Source organism: Myotis davidii, unplaced genomic scaffold, assembly GCF_000327345.1.
Source record: "Myotis davidii unplaced genomic scaffold, ASM32734v1 scaffold582, whole genome shotgun sequence".
NCBI classification, from domain to species: Eukaryota; Metazoa; Chordata; class Mammalia; order Chiroptera; family Vespertilionidae; genus Myotis; species Myotis davidii.
This window is the reverse complement of record NW_006294113.1, coordinates 400,577-416,544: the sequence shown is the minus strand read 5'-3', so window position 1 is coordinate 416,544 and position 15,968 is coordinate 400,577. Positions and strand designations below refer to the sequence as shown.

General features: G+C 39.3%; 1 protein-coding gene across 5 annotated transcripts in view; it reads right to left on the bottom strand.

Annotated features, from left to right (window-relative positions):
* Nucleotides 1-3,451: 3,451 nt before the first annotated feature.
* Nucleotides 3,452-15,968, bottom strand: part of RAB3IP (RAB3A interacting protein) — a 57,724-nt gene continuing 45,207 nt past the window's right edge. For 2 of the 5 annotated variants that reach the window (XM_015566835.1, XM_006768149.2), the window contains exons 6-10: nt 14,946-15,074; nt 13,587-13,699; nt 6,893-6,992; nt 6,740-6,809; nt 3,755-4,108 (exon numbers count right to left, since the gene is read on the bottom strand). In XM_015566835.1, the coding sequence (XP_015422321.1) occupies nt 4,026-4,108; nt 6,740-6,809; nt 6,893-6,992; nt 13,587-13,699; nt 14,946-15,074 (495 nt within the window). In that variant the 3' untranslated portion in view covers nt 3,755-4,025. Of the gene's footprint in view, nt 4,109-6,739; nt 6,810-6,892; nt 6,993-13,586; nt 13,700-14,945; nt 15,075-15,968 lie in introns of all 5 variants that reach the window. The other 3 variants (XR_001514630.1, XM_015566834.1, XM_006768148.2) reach the window with 3 other exon arrangements.

The following is a 15,968-nucleotide window of genomic DNA, read 5'->3' as shown; positions in this document are numbered from 1 at the left end:
TTCTTCTTAATAAAAATAGAACGTTTTCTAGAAGTTCTTCCATTCTGCCTAAATTGTAAAGCCTGTTGACGTGTTGTTCATATATTCATCTGCTGAACAGCTGCAGTTCATGCAGTAACTACCCTTTTGCATTGCTGATAAGGGTTATTTGTACATGTTCTCTTTTTCCATGATAAACCTGCTCAAATTTTTGTCCATTTTGTTAACCTTTTCAGAGTCATTGTTGACCCTCTGTTGAATCTTGTTTTCTCTACTTCTGCTCTTATTTCCTTTATCCTGTTCTTTTGTAGCTTCTTTAATTGAACACAACCTGTTCTTAAAATACAAATAAGGATTTAAGACTATAAAATTTCCCTTGAACCATTATTTTCTCTGAATCCTCTATTTTGATATTTACTATTAGTCAGCGCTTAGCATTTTAAAATGTATTTCCATTATTTCCTTCCTTTATTATTTCTATTCTCTTACTGTCTTCTTGGTGAACTCAATTTTTAGCATTATGTAGTAACTATCTCTTACCCTAATACTGCATTTGTCTTAATGTCTACTTTGTCTGATAACAGTACCACCACACAAGTTTCGGTGTGTGTGTTTTTGGTATTTTCCTGATAACAGTTAACATTCAATATTATTTTACATTAGTTTCAGATGTACAGCATAGTGGTTAGAGATTTATAACATTTATGAAGCGATCCCCCAATAAGTCTAGTACCCAACTGGCCTCACACATGCTTATTGCAATATTATTATTGACTTAACTCTGTGACTATTTTGTTAACTGCTAATGGGTACTTTTTGTTGTTGTTGTTAATCTCCAAGCAAGGAGATTTTTTTCCATTGGTTTTTTGGAGAGAAGGGAAGGGAGGGGAAGAGGCAGAAGAGAGAAACATCGATGCAAGAGAGACACATCGACTGGTTGCCTCCTGCACGCCCCCTGAGCAGGGCCCAGGAACGAGCCTGCAACCCTTCAGTCTGCAGGCTGACACTCTTAACCACTGAGCAACCAGCTAGGGCTCAATTTGTACTTCTTAATCCCTTAACCTTTTTCATCCTCATGGATGTCTTTTTTCTATTATTTTCTTTTAAACACTTTCATGTCCTTCAGCTTTGTCTATAAATATATCTTATAAATATAACTTAACCAATTTGACTGTCTTCTTCACTGGCGAGTTTATCTCACCATCATAGAGCATATTTTTAAAGCTGTTTTTAAACAGCTTTGAGATATAATTCACATACCATATAAATCACCTTTTAGCTGTACAACTCAGTGGTTACATCATCTTAACTTTTCATTTCCACATCAATTTTTCCTTTTTCTTTTCCATTGATATCCATCTTCTTCTAACAAGACAAGAACTTTGTCTTCATGCTCTCTGGTTCCTCCCACTCCATGTGTTGAAATTATAAAAAAATTTTAGTTCTAGATTGTTACTGATATACTTTATTTTCTTTAGTCCACTTTTTAAAAAAATTGGTTTGAAATGAGAGAGGGAGGACGGGAGGGCATTGAACCTGAAACCTAGGTATGTGCCCTGACCAGGAATCAAACCCACCACCTTTTAGTGTACACTGTACAGGATGATGTTCCAACCAAGCCACCCAGCAGGGCAGTCCTCCTTTTTATTTATGTTTTTTAAAGTTATCAACAAACTTTCCTTAAGTATCTGATCATTTTTCTTTCTTCCCAGATTTCTCATAGTATCTCCTGGATTGATTTCTCTTTATATTTCAGTGCTTTCTCCAAAGGCATTTTTAATTTCCATCTTTTGTGTGGAAAATCTTCTGCAGTTCTGAAAGTCTGAGAACATTTTTATGATGCCCTTACATTAGAATACCTATTTATCAGGACATAAAATTCTAGGGTCAAAGTTCTTTTCATGTTCAATTTCAGAGTCTTGAGCTGGCACAGTAATTATTGTTTCACTATATCATTCTCAAATGTCCTTTTGTCTGTGGACTCCAGTCCACCCTGGTGACTGAGACCTCTACAGGTAAAGCTGACTAAGCCTTTGAGACAGCACTGAATACCAGCTCTCACACAGTGCTGCTGTGAAGATAAGTTGACTCAACTTTTCTAGAGGGCAATTGGGCAATACAGATAAAAAAAATTTAAAATACTCCTATACCTTGCTTGACCCAACACTTTTACTTCTAGGCATCTATAAGAAGTAAATTAACCCAAAAATATGCTCATCACAGCACTTTGATATGAAAAAAAATTAATCTTATCTACAAACACAATTAAATGATATTAACATCCTATAATCAAAACCTTACTGTGGTTAGATATATAGAAAAATACTTAATTTTTTAAAGTAAGAAAGTCTACTACTAGTTTCAGAACCATGTATATGTAGGTAAGAAATATTTGAAAGCTGAAAAGCCATTATTCTTCAAAAATATTAGCAGTAGCTTTCTCTAGATGAGGAGATTGATTTGTCATTTCTTCTTCTTGCTTTTCTATATTTACTATATTTCTACCCTGAAACAGTTTCCTTTTATAAATACTTTTAATCAATAATTTCTCCATACGATGTCAGTTTTACTGTTTGGAACTTAGAGATCAAGTGATTCTATGACCAATGTATACTCTGCATATATACAGTGTATACTCTGTAACCACGCTCCCTTCAAAGTCCCTGGTGCACACATCAAACTCCTTATTTATCTTTCTATCCTTTCAACACCATTTACAGTGATTAACATATACAAAGTAGGAATATATTACATCAAGATGTTCAAGAATGCATTTCTGGGATAAGATGTGACTGTCCTCTATCTATTCAACTAGAGGCCTGGTGCATGGAATTCATGCATTCGGAGGGGGGTGTCTCTCAGCCCGGCCTGCACCCTCTCACAGTTGGGAGCCCGCAGGGGATGTCCAACTAAGCCAGCAGTCAGACATCCTTAGCGCTGCCCCAGAGGCAGGAGAGGCTCCCGCCACTGCCACTGCACTCACCAGCCATCAGCCCAGCTTCTGGCTGAGTGGCGCTCCCGCTGTGGGAGCACACTGACCACCAGGGAGCAGCTCCTGCATTGAGCGTCTGCCCCCTGGTGGTCAGTGCGCATCCTAGCGACCAGTCGTCAGGCTGAAACTGGCTCTCCAACATCCCCCTAAGGGTCCTGGATTGTGAGAGGGTGCAGGCTAGGCCAAGGGACCTACCAGTGCACGACTGGGGCCGGAGAGGGATGTGGGAGGTTGGCCAGCTGGGGAGGGACTGCAGGAGGGCTCCAGGGCATGTCCAGCCTGTCTCAGTCCTACTCAGCTGGACCCCAGCAGCAAGATAACCTACCAGTTGGAGTGTCTGCCCCCTGGTGGTCAGTGCACGTCATAGCAACTGGTCAGTTGGTCGACTGTCTGCCCCCTGGTGGTCAGTATACATCATAGTGAGCGGTTGAGTGGCCTTAGCATATCATTAGCATATTACACTTTGACCAGACAACCGGACACTTAGCATATTAGGCTTTTATTATATAGGATTAATCACCATAAATAAAGGGATTCTTTAAATTTCAAAGAACAGAATGATTAAAACAGTGACTTTCAAACAGAAGTCTCTTTAAATAAAATATTTTTTTGAATTCCAATATGTAAAAACAAAATCATCTTAGTGGAGACAGAAGCTGATCCTGTCCACTCAGCCCTCTTCTTTGCTTCCCACAGGTTGCTGGGAAGTTTGAAAACTATAATTCAATACATTCAACTGGCCCCACATGCTGTGTCAGAGCTAGAAGAGAAAGCAAAAACACATTTGATCTAGTATTTATTTATTTAGCTTTTTTTGTGACTATAAATTACAATCACTAGGACACCTGTAATTCATTATAGTGTGTTCAACTAAAGAACAAGCAGACACAGCACAGGCCAGTTTAAAAGAAATCACAGTACTTCTTGGTGTAATTTGCAAAGGGGGGGAAAAAGTCCTGGGCCCACACCGTGGAAATAAATATCACGTAACCATGAAAATATTCAGCCATTTTCCAGGTATCAGGGAGGTTCGTGCATGGTCCCAGACAGAGGGTCAGAGTTCCTCTTTGAAATATCCCAGCTTTGCCAGTGACATCTCTTTTCTCAACTGCATAACCTCCCAAAACATGTGGTCAACTATGAAACAAAAGAGAGAGACACATAAATTATAAAATACCATCTTAATTATTTTTAATTTATTTCAATGAAAATTTAAGATTAACTCAAATGCCTGTTGGCATTTCCTAATGACATACCTAATTGCTTAGACATTTGATCACTGCGTCACACAAACTTCTTCATATACTTGTGAGCACCCCAATTTTATTAATAAATAAGCAGTACTCAGTCGTTTACTACCACTATTTGTTAGATGTATCAGTGACTGCCACACTTTAGCCCAACAAAAGGTGTACATTTCACTGTCCTGAGTAAATGGCAATGCTGTTGCCTTCGTAAGTAATTACACTCAATGCTCAGTTATGCGAGAGTTATCTAACTTCTAGATCTTCTTGCTCTAGTTTGCTACATCTTGGCCATTTCACTTTTCATTAATACTAACAGAGAATGAAAAGGAAAACAAGACAGTCCAGAGAACTCAGTAACATTCTTTGTGCCTAATAGGGAAATTTTTATATATGGCTCAAATAGAAATAAAAACAAATGTAGAGGGTGATGTGTAAATTTCCATTAGCTCTACTCTTGTGAGCCCGTCTGTAAGTAGCAAAAAGATGGCTCTATATTTCAGACTATAAAACCTGACATATGATCAGATTAGACTGATTAGAGCAGTGGTTCTCAACCAGGGGAGAGTCAGTCCCCAGGGGTTCATCTGGCAGTGCCTGGAGACACTGGCAGTTTTCCATTGCTGGCATCTAGTGAGTAAAGCCTGGGGACACTGTTAAACATCCTACAATGTACAAGATCATCCCCACAACAAGGACTTACCCAGTTCAAAATGTTAACAGTACAAGGGCTGAGAGATGCTGCTTTCGCTTTAACTGCTCTAAATTCTTTCTGGCACCGGCACAGACAATAAACAGATTTTCACATTAATATTTATTTACTACAACCCACACAGTATATGACATGCATCAAATACTGTCAAGTAGAAGAGTGATGGAAACCAGAGAAGAAACTACTTTTATCACCATCGCTCATGATTCTTTCTATTTACATAAAATAAATTATCTTTCAGCCTTTTCTACAAAAATATTTCCCATTTTAACAAGGAGAAAAAATAAGCTTGACACTTGAACATAACATAAATCATCTGTTCTCCAGCTTAAGTCCTATTATTCACCAATAGGATTCAAAAAGACTTCAATTTTATTAAAGTCATAAACAGTATTGCACAGCTTAAAGACTATTTTTATGCTACACAGCCTTTGGAAATTTAACATTAGAGACAGGTTTCACCTTTATTTTTTTAGGCATTAAAATCTAATTATATGGGATTCTAACTAAATATGAACTGTTTTAGTATACCAGAGCTTGAGAAATGCTAAACTATGTTATTATGGGTATGACTAATTTTTCCAGAGAATTAAGATTCACTGGTTTACCTGATAAAAATAGGCTTATTAGTTTTCAAGTGTAAAAATATTTTCAGTGTCTAAAAAATACATAAACGGAAAAATTTCCCACAACTTCACATACAAAACTGGCATGGCCTTGTCCTCGCCATGTGTGTGACTTCTGGTCTAAGACAATCATGTGTATCTATGAGGCGCTCCTTTAAAGCTGTCAGGCGCATCTGTTTTTATGCTGGTACTTAAGACACTGGGCTATAAAACCATCATTAACCATGAAAGACATGAAAACACTTGCATGAAGGTGGCTCTCCTGGATAGATCATCTGCCTGTTTCTGCTCATTTAGAACATAGCAATCTTTATTCCATTCAGAATTATCTTCATGACTGCTTTATTAATGTGAAAATACAGGACAAAATTGCTAGCTCCTCATGGTTTTCACCAATTAAAATAAATCTGACCACGTCTAGAGTTTGCTCATTTTTCTCTCTTATGGAATAAATTCAATGAGCTTTGTACTCCTATACCTCTTAAGCGTTAAAACTGAGCCTGCTTTAAAACTCAAAATTAGAGTAAAATGAAGGAAATATAAGGATTAAACACAATATGTTTTAAAAGAGACATTTGTTCCCAAATTCTCCACACATTTTATTAAAACTATAAGACACTCAATATAAATATACCAGTAATAAAGTTTATTTGAGCATCACTACTGTGCCCTATACTTTTTACTGAACTGTTATATAAATATTTCATAACTAGAGGCCCAGTGCATGAAATTTGTGCACGGGTTGGGGGGGGGGTGTCCCTCAGCCCAGCCTGCACCCTCTTGGAATCCAGGACCACTGGCTCCTAACCACTCACCTGCCTGCCTGCCTGATCGCCCCTAACCACTCTGCCTGCCTGCCTGATGTCCCTAACTGCTCACTTGCCTGCCTGATCACCCCTAACCTCTCTGCCTGCCTGCCTGATTGCCCCTAACTGCTTGCCTGCCTTCCTGATCGCTCCTAACTGCTCACCTGCCTGTCTAATTGCCCCTAACCACTAGCCTGCCTGCCTGATCGTCCCTAACTGCTCACCTGCCTGCATGATCGCCCCTAACCACCTCTGCCTTGGCCCCCCCCACCACAGCTTCATCCAGAAGGATGTCCGGAATGACGTCCAGAAGGTCATTCAGCTGGTCGGTCTAATTAGAATTTTATGCTTTTATTATTATAGATGAGTAAAGAACTTACCATCCTGCTGTTTCACAAGTCCCTGCTGAATATATCGAATGTATGTAAAAAAGTTACACACAGACGTGATCTAGGCCAAAAGGAGAAAATGTCATAAATATCAAATGTCTCATATCAGTGAGCTTTATTAAAATTCATTATTACATTACTTACCCTGTATCTACAAAAAGGAGAAATATAATAATAGTTGCTTGAATCTCCTAATTTAATTCTGTGTTTACAGGATTTACTCTGGCCAGTGAGAGCACATTTTCTGTAAAAGAATGATACATTTTAGTTTTTTAAAATTAAAGGTGTTTTGCCCCTACCTTTGTACAAGCTGAAGAAAACAAAAATTTGAGAACCTACTATGGACCAGGCACTGTTCTAGATGCTGGGCTATCAAGATGAGAGAGACCAAGTCCCTCCCCTTTTGGGGTTAACATCCTAGTATATGCTTAATAGCCTAAATTAACCATGGCCTAGAAATAGAAACTAAATGTTTTAAATATATGTCCTATCCTGAAGCAAATAGGAGTAATCTGATACAGGAAGCTCTCAGCTTTCCATCGGAACTTCAACTTCTGTCTGAGTTGGAAAAACACCTAATGATGATTACTCAAGTCTCAGAACATGTTACTAATTGCTTTCAGGACAGTAGCTTCCAGATAAGGTACTTTTTGGTGTGTTTGGTTGTTTACATGCATTTCCTGTGGTAGACCTGAGAAATACAAAGGAATACAAAAACACTGACTCTGAACAATTACATAAAGGGTGCATTACATTTAGACATACATCCTTTCTATTTACAGAAATAAAGCCTAAATTTGGCTGGAATCAGGCTGTAAACCTCTTGAGGGCAGGAACTGTATCACATTCATCTTTAGGTGCCTGGCACCAAGCATGTTTCTGGCTGTTGGTTAAGTGACAGACCACCTGTCACTCACTCCACTGCTCAGGATGAAGCTGACTTGTCTATCTAGCTGGACTTGCAGCAGCTCAAATATCCCTCTAGTAAGTTAGGAGCTTGGTTGAATACAACTACCGCTCCCTATCAATGCAAAATTACTGTAGCTCTAAGTAAAATAAAGTGGCCAACAGCATTTTATATGACATTACAAATTAAATAGTAAAGAAAAATATATTAAATAAACATTAAATTTCAGCTATACTTATAAGAAATGACAAAAATGTGTTTCCATATAAGAAAACACATGAAGAATGTATATTTAACACAGAATAATTTGGGAGGTGGCCATTCCAATCACAAAATAATTTTTATCTTTTCAAAGAAATTTTGCCTCATTGTTCCTTTATTAGTAAACTAGAGGCTCGATGCACGAAATTTGTGCACTGGGGGCGGGGGGGTGTGTGTGTCCCTCAGCCCGGCCTGTGCCCTCTTGCAGTCCGAGAGCGTTTGGGCCTAAGCCGGCAGTTAGCCATTGCCACTGCACTTGCCAGCCATGAGCCTGGCTTCTGGCTGAGCGGCGCTACCCCCGTGGGAGTGCACTGTCCACCAGGGGGCAGCTCCTGCACTGAGCGGATTCCCTCTGGTGGTCAGTGCGTGTCATAGTGACTGGTCGTTCCACTGTTCAGTCAATTTTCATATTAGCTTTTTATTATATAGGATTCCTTTAATGATCTATAAAAATGTTTTTTAAAAACACTAAAGTATTAGCTCAGGGAGGATAGAAGATCAAGAAATTTAAGGCACAAGTGTTGAAAGCCTTTGGAACTTCAAAAAGTGTAATTTACACAAGAGAAAAAGAGTACCATCAAACTGATAAAAATCAATTTATACACTATCCTTCTGGAAGGAGAATATACCTATTTGACTACTATTTTGTCTAATTTTGAAAGGCTCTGCTACAGTGATTTTAAATATCAAATTTTAAAATAAAGTGTTCAACTTATCTCATTTGTAAAGCCATTTGTAAACTATCACAGCCAATATATTTTCATGTGAGCTGGGATTCAATCCCTAGTCTTCCGACCTCCAACTGCAATGTTTTGTTAATATGCTGCTACACTATTTCAGTATCTGTTAACAGCTGTGTCCCAAGATTTCAAATCCTTGCTTGCCATTTCACGTGCGATGTCCACATGTTTAAACCCAGACTTATCACCGTCCCCAAAGCAGAGCCCTTCCTACTCATTCCCCAAAGACCACATCATTCTTCTAGTCAGTCATCTCTAAGTCCTTTGTCTTCGACCATCCCCTACTATCATCTCCTAAATTTTCTTTCTTTAGATTTGTCACATCTTTCCTCTCCATACACTCGCCACCCTCTGAACACACCATTTCCTTGATTCAAGGCTTTCAGTCACATGTATTGTTCTTTTCCTATCCAAATTCCATCTATGCTTCAAAACCCCAGGTCAAATCTCCCTCCCTCCAAGAACAGCCCCTGATCACCACCACTGGGCTACCTGCCTTCCTCAAAACTCCCATAGTGCCTACCATTCACTTCATAACCTTGTCCATGACAACCCTGGCCAAGACCACACTTCACATTTCATAAAAGAGGACAGTATCTGCCTTCAAGTGTTTTCCCACACAAAATGCACTAAGAACAAAAATGGGTTTCTGGCCCTATTCCCACAAGTACAATATCCTTAACTATGTAAACTGCTTCCTGATCTACATAACTATTTTACTAAAATACTATATAAATCCACTTTAACTGATATCCTCATTTGTCATTTGCACATGTGTGATATATTATGCAAGCCTGGATTTAAAATTTTACAATAAAAACTATTATATACTATGTTTAAAATAAGTTATAACACAGACCTTAAAAGCACAAAACTGCTCGCTTTTTAAAAATATATATATATTTTATTGATTTTTTACAGAGAGGAAGGGAGAGGGATAGAGAGTTGGAAACATCGATGAGAGAGAAACATCAATCAGCTGCCTTCTGCACACCTCCTGCTGGGGATGTGCCCGCAACCAAGGTACATGCCCTTGACCAGACTCAAACCTGGGACCCTTCAGTCTGCAGGCCGATGCTCTATCCAGTGAGCCAAACAGGTCAGGGCAAAACTGCTCGCTTTAATGATCACAAGCACCTGAGTATTTGTGGAGGCATAGAATTTAAGAACGTAAATACCCTCCCCAGTTTCAGAGGCCACAGTGCTACAGATGTAGTACAGAGAGAAATGTAGAACAGGACACAACTCTAGGTGGATATGCAGCTCACAAAGCGAAGGCATGACTAAGTCCCTCCATAAATGATTACCCAGCTACCAGCACTATGTGATCCTAGTAAGACTGTAATTTGCATTAAGAGGAACAGGATAAATCATACACCTCCCACAGTAGGCTTTAACCAGTCCTATGGTGAATGTCAAGCAGCTTTTTCCTCTTGTACCTTCAAAATGACCCAGACAAGAGTCAATTACTGCCTTCTACCACCTTTCCAGCCCCCTATATTAATCTAGTTCCAAACCCCCAACTCAGCAGCTTCCTCATAATCTTTCCAAGTCACTTTTTAAACAGCAGTGCCAAAGGTTCTAGGTCCTGTTCATTTCAGTCTTTGTTCCTCGTCGGACTGGATGAAAAAAGCCTGGCCTGCTGTGAAATGCGGGAGTCTAACCTCTAAGGATTTATAAGTGCAGAATCTCTCATGGGTGGAAGACAGAACTGATTATTTACCAAAGTGAGAATCCTTTATGACAGCATGAAAGGAGAGGGCTAATTAAGTCGTTTTCATGCTTGGTAAGACTTGGTCTAAACCGCTGTCTTCCCAAACTAATTTTGATGGTAACCCTAGGGAATAAATATTTTACACGGAAACCGAGGACATACAAATATGTCCTAAAAAATGTATACACATTTAAACAGTTGATAACTCAATTTTCACTCCTTTTCAGGTTTAACTGATTTGAAATAATGGGTGAAGCCTAACTAAGCCTTGAACAAAGAAATTTATCCTAAAGTGTCACTAAACATTTTTTTTATGGGGACACATAAAAGACAAAGTTTACAATACAAAAGTGACAACAGTCAATGACTTGAGGGTGCACAAATACTGAACAAAATGATTCTTAGCGTTTGTGATTCCATTGCTTCACATATTAGCGGTGCTTGGACCAGAATGGTCATCAGTTTGAAAACGGGCATTGATTTAAAAAAATTATTCACATCTATAGATTCTTTTAAATTTTGAAAATGAACTGTATGTTAATAAACACTGACTTTATAATCATTCACCAAAGTGTGTATACATTTTGGGGGGACACCCTGTATGTATAACAAACAAAAATTCTACTTATAACCCACTAAAGCAGGGGTGGGGAATGTCCGACCCACAGGCCAGATAAAGCCCAGGAAATCATTTGGTGTGGCACTGCCAAGACAACCACAGGTAGGACTCAAAATACAGTAAATCTAAGACCTTTTCCATAGCGACATACATTTATACTAAGTAAATCTTACTAAGCGAATGATGTTATAAATATTCAGATGGTTCTTGGCAGAAAAAAGATTCCCACCCCTGCACTAAAGTGACTTCATGATCAACTAATGGGTCATGACATGTGTTTTAAAGAAAAAGTTTCAAACACCTGGTCTACCTGGATCCCTAACATCCTAATATATAAAAAACCTGGGTCCGTCATGACCGGAGGCTCAACCAACGGGAAGTCAGTCCTGTAGTCAGCGCTGGGCAACCCAGCACTGACTGCTGAGGGGGCTGCAAATCAGGCCTGGAGAGAGGCTGAAGAGAGAAGCAGGGTCTGATCCGTAGCCTGTGTAGCAGCTGTTGATCAGCACTTGCCTCTCTCTTTCACTCTGGGCTGGATCAGCACTTGCCTCTCTCTTCCTCTCCAGCAGCCTCCATTTCTCTCCAGGCCTCCACCAAGGGTGCTGATCAGCCCCGCGTTTCTGATCAGGCTTCATTGATAGGCCCAGAGATGCTGACTGGCATAGAAACCGACCAATCAGAACCAAATCCTGGGGAACTGTGAGGAGCCAATGGCTGCCTAGGAGGTAGAGCTTTTGACGCTGACTGGCATAGAAACCAACCAATCAGAACCAAATCTAGGTGAACTGTGAGGAGCCAATGGCTGCCTGGGAGGTAGAGCTTTTGACGCTGACTGGCATAGAAACCGACCAATCAGAACCAAATTGGCCGGCAAAGGAGGGTAGTTGGGGGCGAGATCAGGCCTGCAGGGGAGGGCCATTGGGGATGAGGTCAGGCTGGCAGGGGAGGGAAGTTGGGGCGAGATGAAGCCGCAGGGGAGGGCTGTTGGGGGCAACTAGGCCTGCAAGGGGAGGGCAGTTAGGGGAAACCAGGCTGGCAGGGGAGGGTAGTTGGGGGTGAGATCAGGCCAGCAGGGGAGGGCAGTTAGGGGTGATCAGGCAGGCAGGGACAGTTGGGGGCAAGATCAGGGTGCAGACTGGGCTGAGGGAATCCCCGTCTCCGTGGACGAATTTCGTGCATCAGGCCACTAGTCTATATATATAAAAGCTTAATCGACCAGTTGACTGGCCAGTAGCTATGACGCGCACTGACCACCAGGGGCCAGATGCTCAACACAGGAGCTACCAAGTGACAGCAACTTGGCAGAGCACCCTCTCACACTCCAGGACCCCTCAGGGGATGTCAGACTGCCGGTTTCAGCCCAATCCCCGCAGGCCAGGCCGAGGGGCTCCACTGGTGCAGAAATCCATGCACCAGGCCTCTAGTATATGTATAATTTTGTAATTAAAAGGGCTCCTCTTTGATTCTAATTTGAAATGCTAAACCCCCACTGTCTGAGATTTGTGCTTGAGCGACACAGGCTCTAAATAGAAAACTGCCAAGACATTTAACCACATTTAAAACTAGAAAAACTCACACAGAACCTAGACACAGAACCTGGCAACAGAACCTAGAGACAGAGCCTAGCCAGAGAACATGGCAAAAGATTCTGGATAGAACCTGGCTACAGAACTTGGCTGGAGAAACTACACAGAACCTACACAGAACCTAGAAGAGAGAAAATATGGCAAAAGATCCTGGACAGAACCTAGACACAGAACCTAGACACAGAACCTACACAGAAGAACTTCGCTGGAGAGAACATGGCAAAAGATCCTGGACAGAACCCGGCTACAGAAATTGGCTGGAGATCCTAGACAGAACTTGGCTGGAGAAACTGGCTACAGAACTTAGAAGACAGAACCAAGAGACACAGAATCTAGACACAGAACCTACACAGAACCTGGACAAGAACCTAGACACAGAACCTAGAGACAGAACATGGCAAAAGATCCGGGACAGAAACTGGCAACAGAACCTAGAGACTTTTAGGATTAACTAGAGACAGAACCTAGCGAGAGAACCTGGCTGAAGATCCTAGAGACAGAACCTGGCTACGGAACCTGGATACTACCTATTTGGGGACACTGGAAAATTACCAGCTTCCTGAACACAGGCAGATCACTTCTTGTAACTCTTTTTTTCTTTTTTAGAAATCTCTCATTGTCATTGCTGACTAAAAATAAATGAGGGATGTGTGAGGTTCCTTCCTCCGGGACCAGCATTCTCCCTCGGGCATGTTCCTCACGACTGGAGAGAAGTCGTTCTTGCCACCCCGAAGGCCCCGTAGCAAAATGGTCCGGATCCCCGCTCCTGGTGGGAGGCAGGCCCAAGTCGTCTCTCAGGCATTGGTCTAGATCAGTGATGGGGAACTTATGACACACGTGTCAGAGGTGACACACGAACTCATTTTTTTGGTTGATTTTTCTTTGTTAAATGGCATTTAAATATATAAAATAAATATCAAAAATATAAAAAAAACTAGAAAAACTAAATAACTACAACACGTACAAATTTTAAAACAGTATCTTCCACAAGACAAGGTTTTGAAAACATACTTTGGTCCTCCACATTCGACTGCAGAAGCTTTCACAAATCGAATAGGTTGTAATCCCACCGGTTCAATGCTTAGAGTATTGTTTTCCACAGCCTCCAAAACAGCTGAAGCCAACTTAAAAAAAAAAAAGTATTAGACATTATGCTGACAGAAAAATCTCAAATTTGTATTCTAGTCAACTTATTTTTAAAATTCTTTCTCCAAGTTCCTCTAGCTTGGCCTTAGACAATGGAGGAGGGGGGGAAGAAGGGGAAGAAACCACGTAACCTTGGTTTAAATTCTTTTATACAATTCAAACGTTGTTATGAAAGGCAATTCAGTTACAGCTAAATAACTTTTCTCATTATCTGGAAGAGGATTAAAGGCGTTAATTCCAATCTCTGTTCAACCTTCCTCACAATTAACATCTACTGTTAATGCAACTTCAAAATGAACATTGTAATGTTTTATTTTGCTAAATATATGCAATTTTTAATATTGGCCATTCATAACACAGCAACATATACTAATAACAGCTATATATTTTCTGAACATGCATTTATGTGTATAAGAGTCTACAAAAGAATTAACAGAATCATCAAATATTAAATGCCCAGATGGAGATGGTAGCAACTAATAAACAACAGATGAAACAGGCAATGAAACTCCAGTGTGGCAAAACTATTAATACTGAATGGCCTACCTAAAACCAGGCACAGAGCCACAATGAATAACACGTCTACATATCAAGTGTTTTACTGCTCATCTTAACATCTCCTTACAAGTGATGTTATCATTAAATCTTCTAAAGACTTAACATATAAGACTTTTAGGATTAACTATCTTAAACACTGATTGGCATGATATTTACATATACACCTTCCCCAAACAAGTTAAAATTATGATCTTACATGTGTACAGGGCCTTATATTTTTAAAAAGTGTTTGTCTATCTACCTCATTCACTTCATTTTATCTTCTTAACAACCCTATGCTATAGACAAGGAAGGCATTTTTCCCCAAAGATGAAGAAACTGAATATAATTTTTATCATGTACAAATAAACTCAACGAATATCTTAGAGTGTAGAAGTTCCCTTACACTGAAGCCTGGATTGAGAATCAAGAATAAGCCCTACCCCCAACACATATTTAATACTTTACTCCAATGTAACACACACTGCAGTGTGAATGATCCTCTGCTCAAATAAGAAAAGCACTTGAATGCCAAGAAATTATGGTCCTGATATGAAATAGGAAAAATGGTAAAACATGACATTTTATAAAAACTTATTTATATAAGAGTTATTAAAATATATTAATGTGATTTAATAGAAGGTACAGGAATACTTAATGCATTCTATTAAATTTTTTTAAAATTACCTCACTTTTGGAGAATGTTAAACATGGAAAGATATCTTCCTGATAGATTTTGTCTAAAAAAGGACATGTTCTGTCCATTGTGGGTTCATCCTTCCAAGATCTGAATTCATTATACAGAGACAAGTCAGCCTGGCAAACCAAAAGAAAACACAAAATAACCTGTTAAAAAGTACAAATATAAAATTACTTTATACAACCAAAACCTATTTAAACATTACTGAAAAAGAAATACTCTTCATTTAAAATAATAAACTGAACCATTCTTGATTAGTTATAATACTTGGCAGCAATTTTTCTTTTTAAAAAAAATCCAAACTCCCACATGACTAATTGGCCCTTTTCAATGTACCCACTATGATATTTAATGATGCTATCATTATCCCTCCCAAAAATTAATGTGGAGCTCCTCTTAACACATTGTATGCGGGAAACGTATTTATATGTTTTACTTATACGTTTTATGTTGACTGGTAGTAGAGCGCAGGACACATATTTATACGTTTTTTATAGACTAACGGTAGAATGCGGGTAACGTATAAATACGTAAACTAAAGTTATCGTTGCCATTTGCGCAAAAAATTAGCAAAAATGGCCCGCTCCACCTGTTAGTGCGCCATAAAAACTACCCACAAAGAATGTGTTATGATACATGTGCACACTGTCCTAAATATAAAAAAAAAAATGATGACAAGTCTTTTCTGAAAATAATCAAAAATTAATTTGGACTCTAGTTAATTAAATAAAATGTTTGCATAAAGTAAGACTGACTAAATTGCAAAACCAGAAGTTTGGGGTTAAAAATTATGCTTATTGTTCTAATATTACCTGAGGGCATTTCCAAAGGAATTTCCATAGTGTTTATTGTATAAGCAGCAAGACTAAAAGCAGCACACATATAAGCCTCCTAAATTGACTAGCTTGAAATATTACATTTATTTAGATATCTTTTTTGGTATATGAATATCCAGTAACCGCCAACTGAATCATCAAAAATAATCCAGATTTGCACTAGCCTTCCTATTC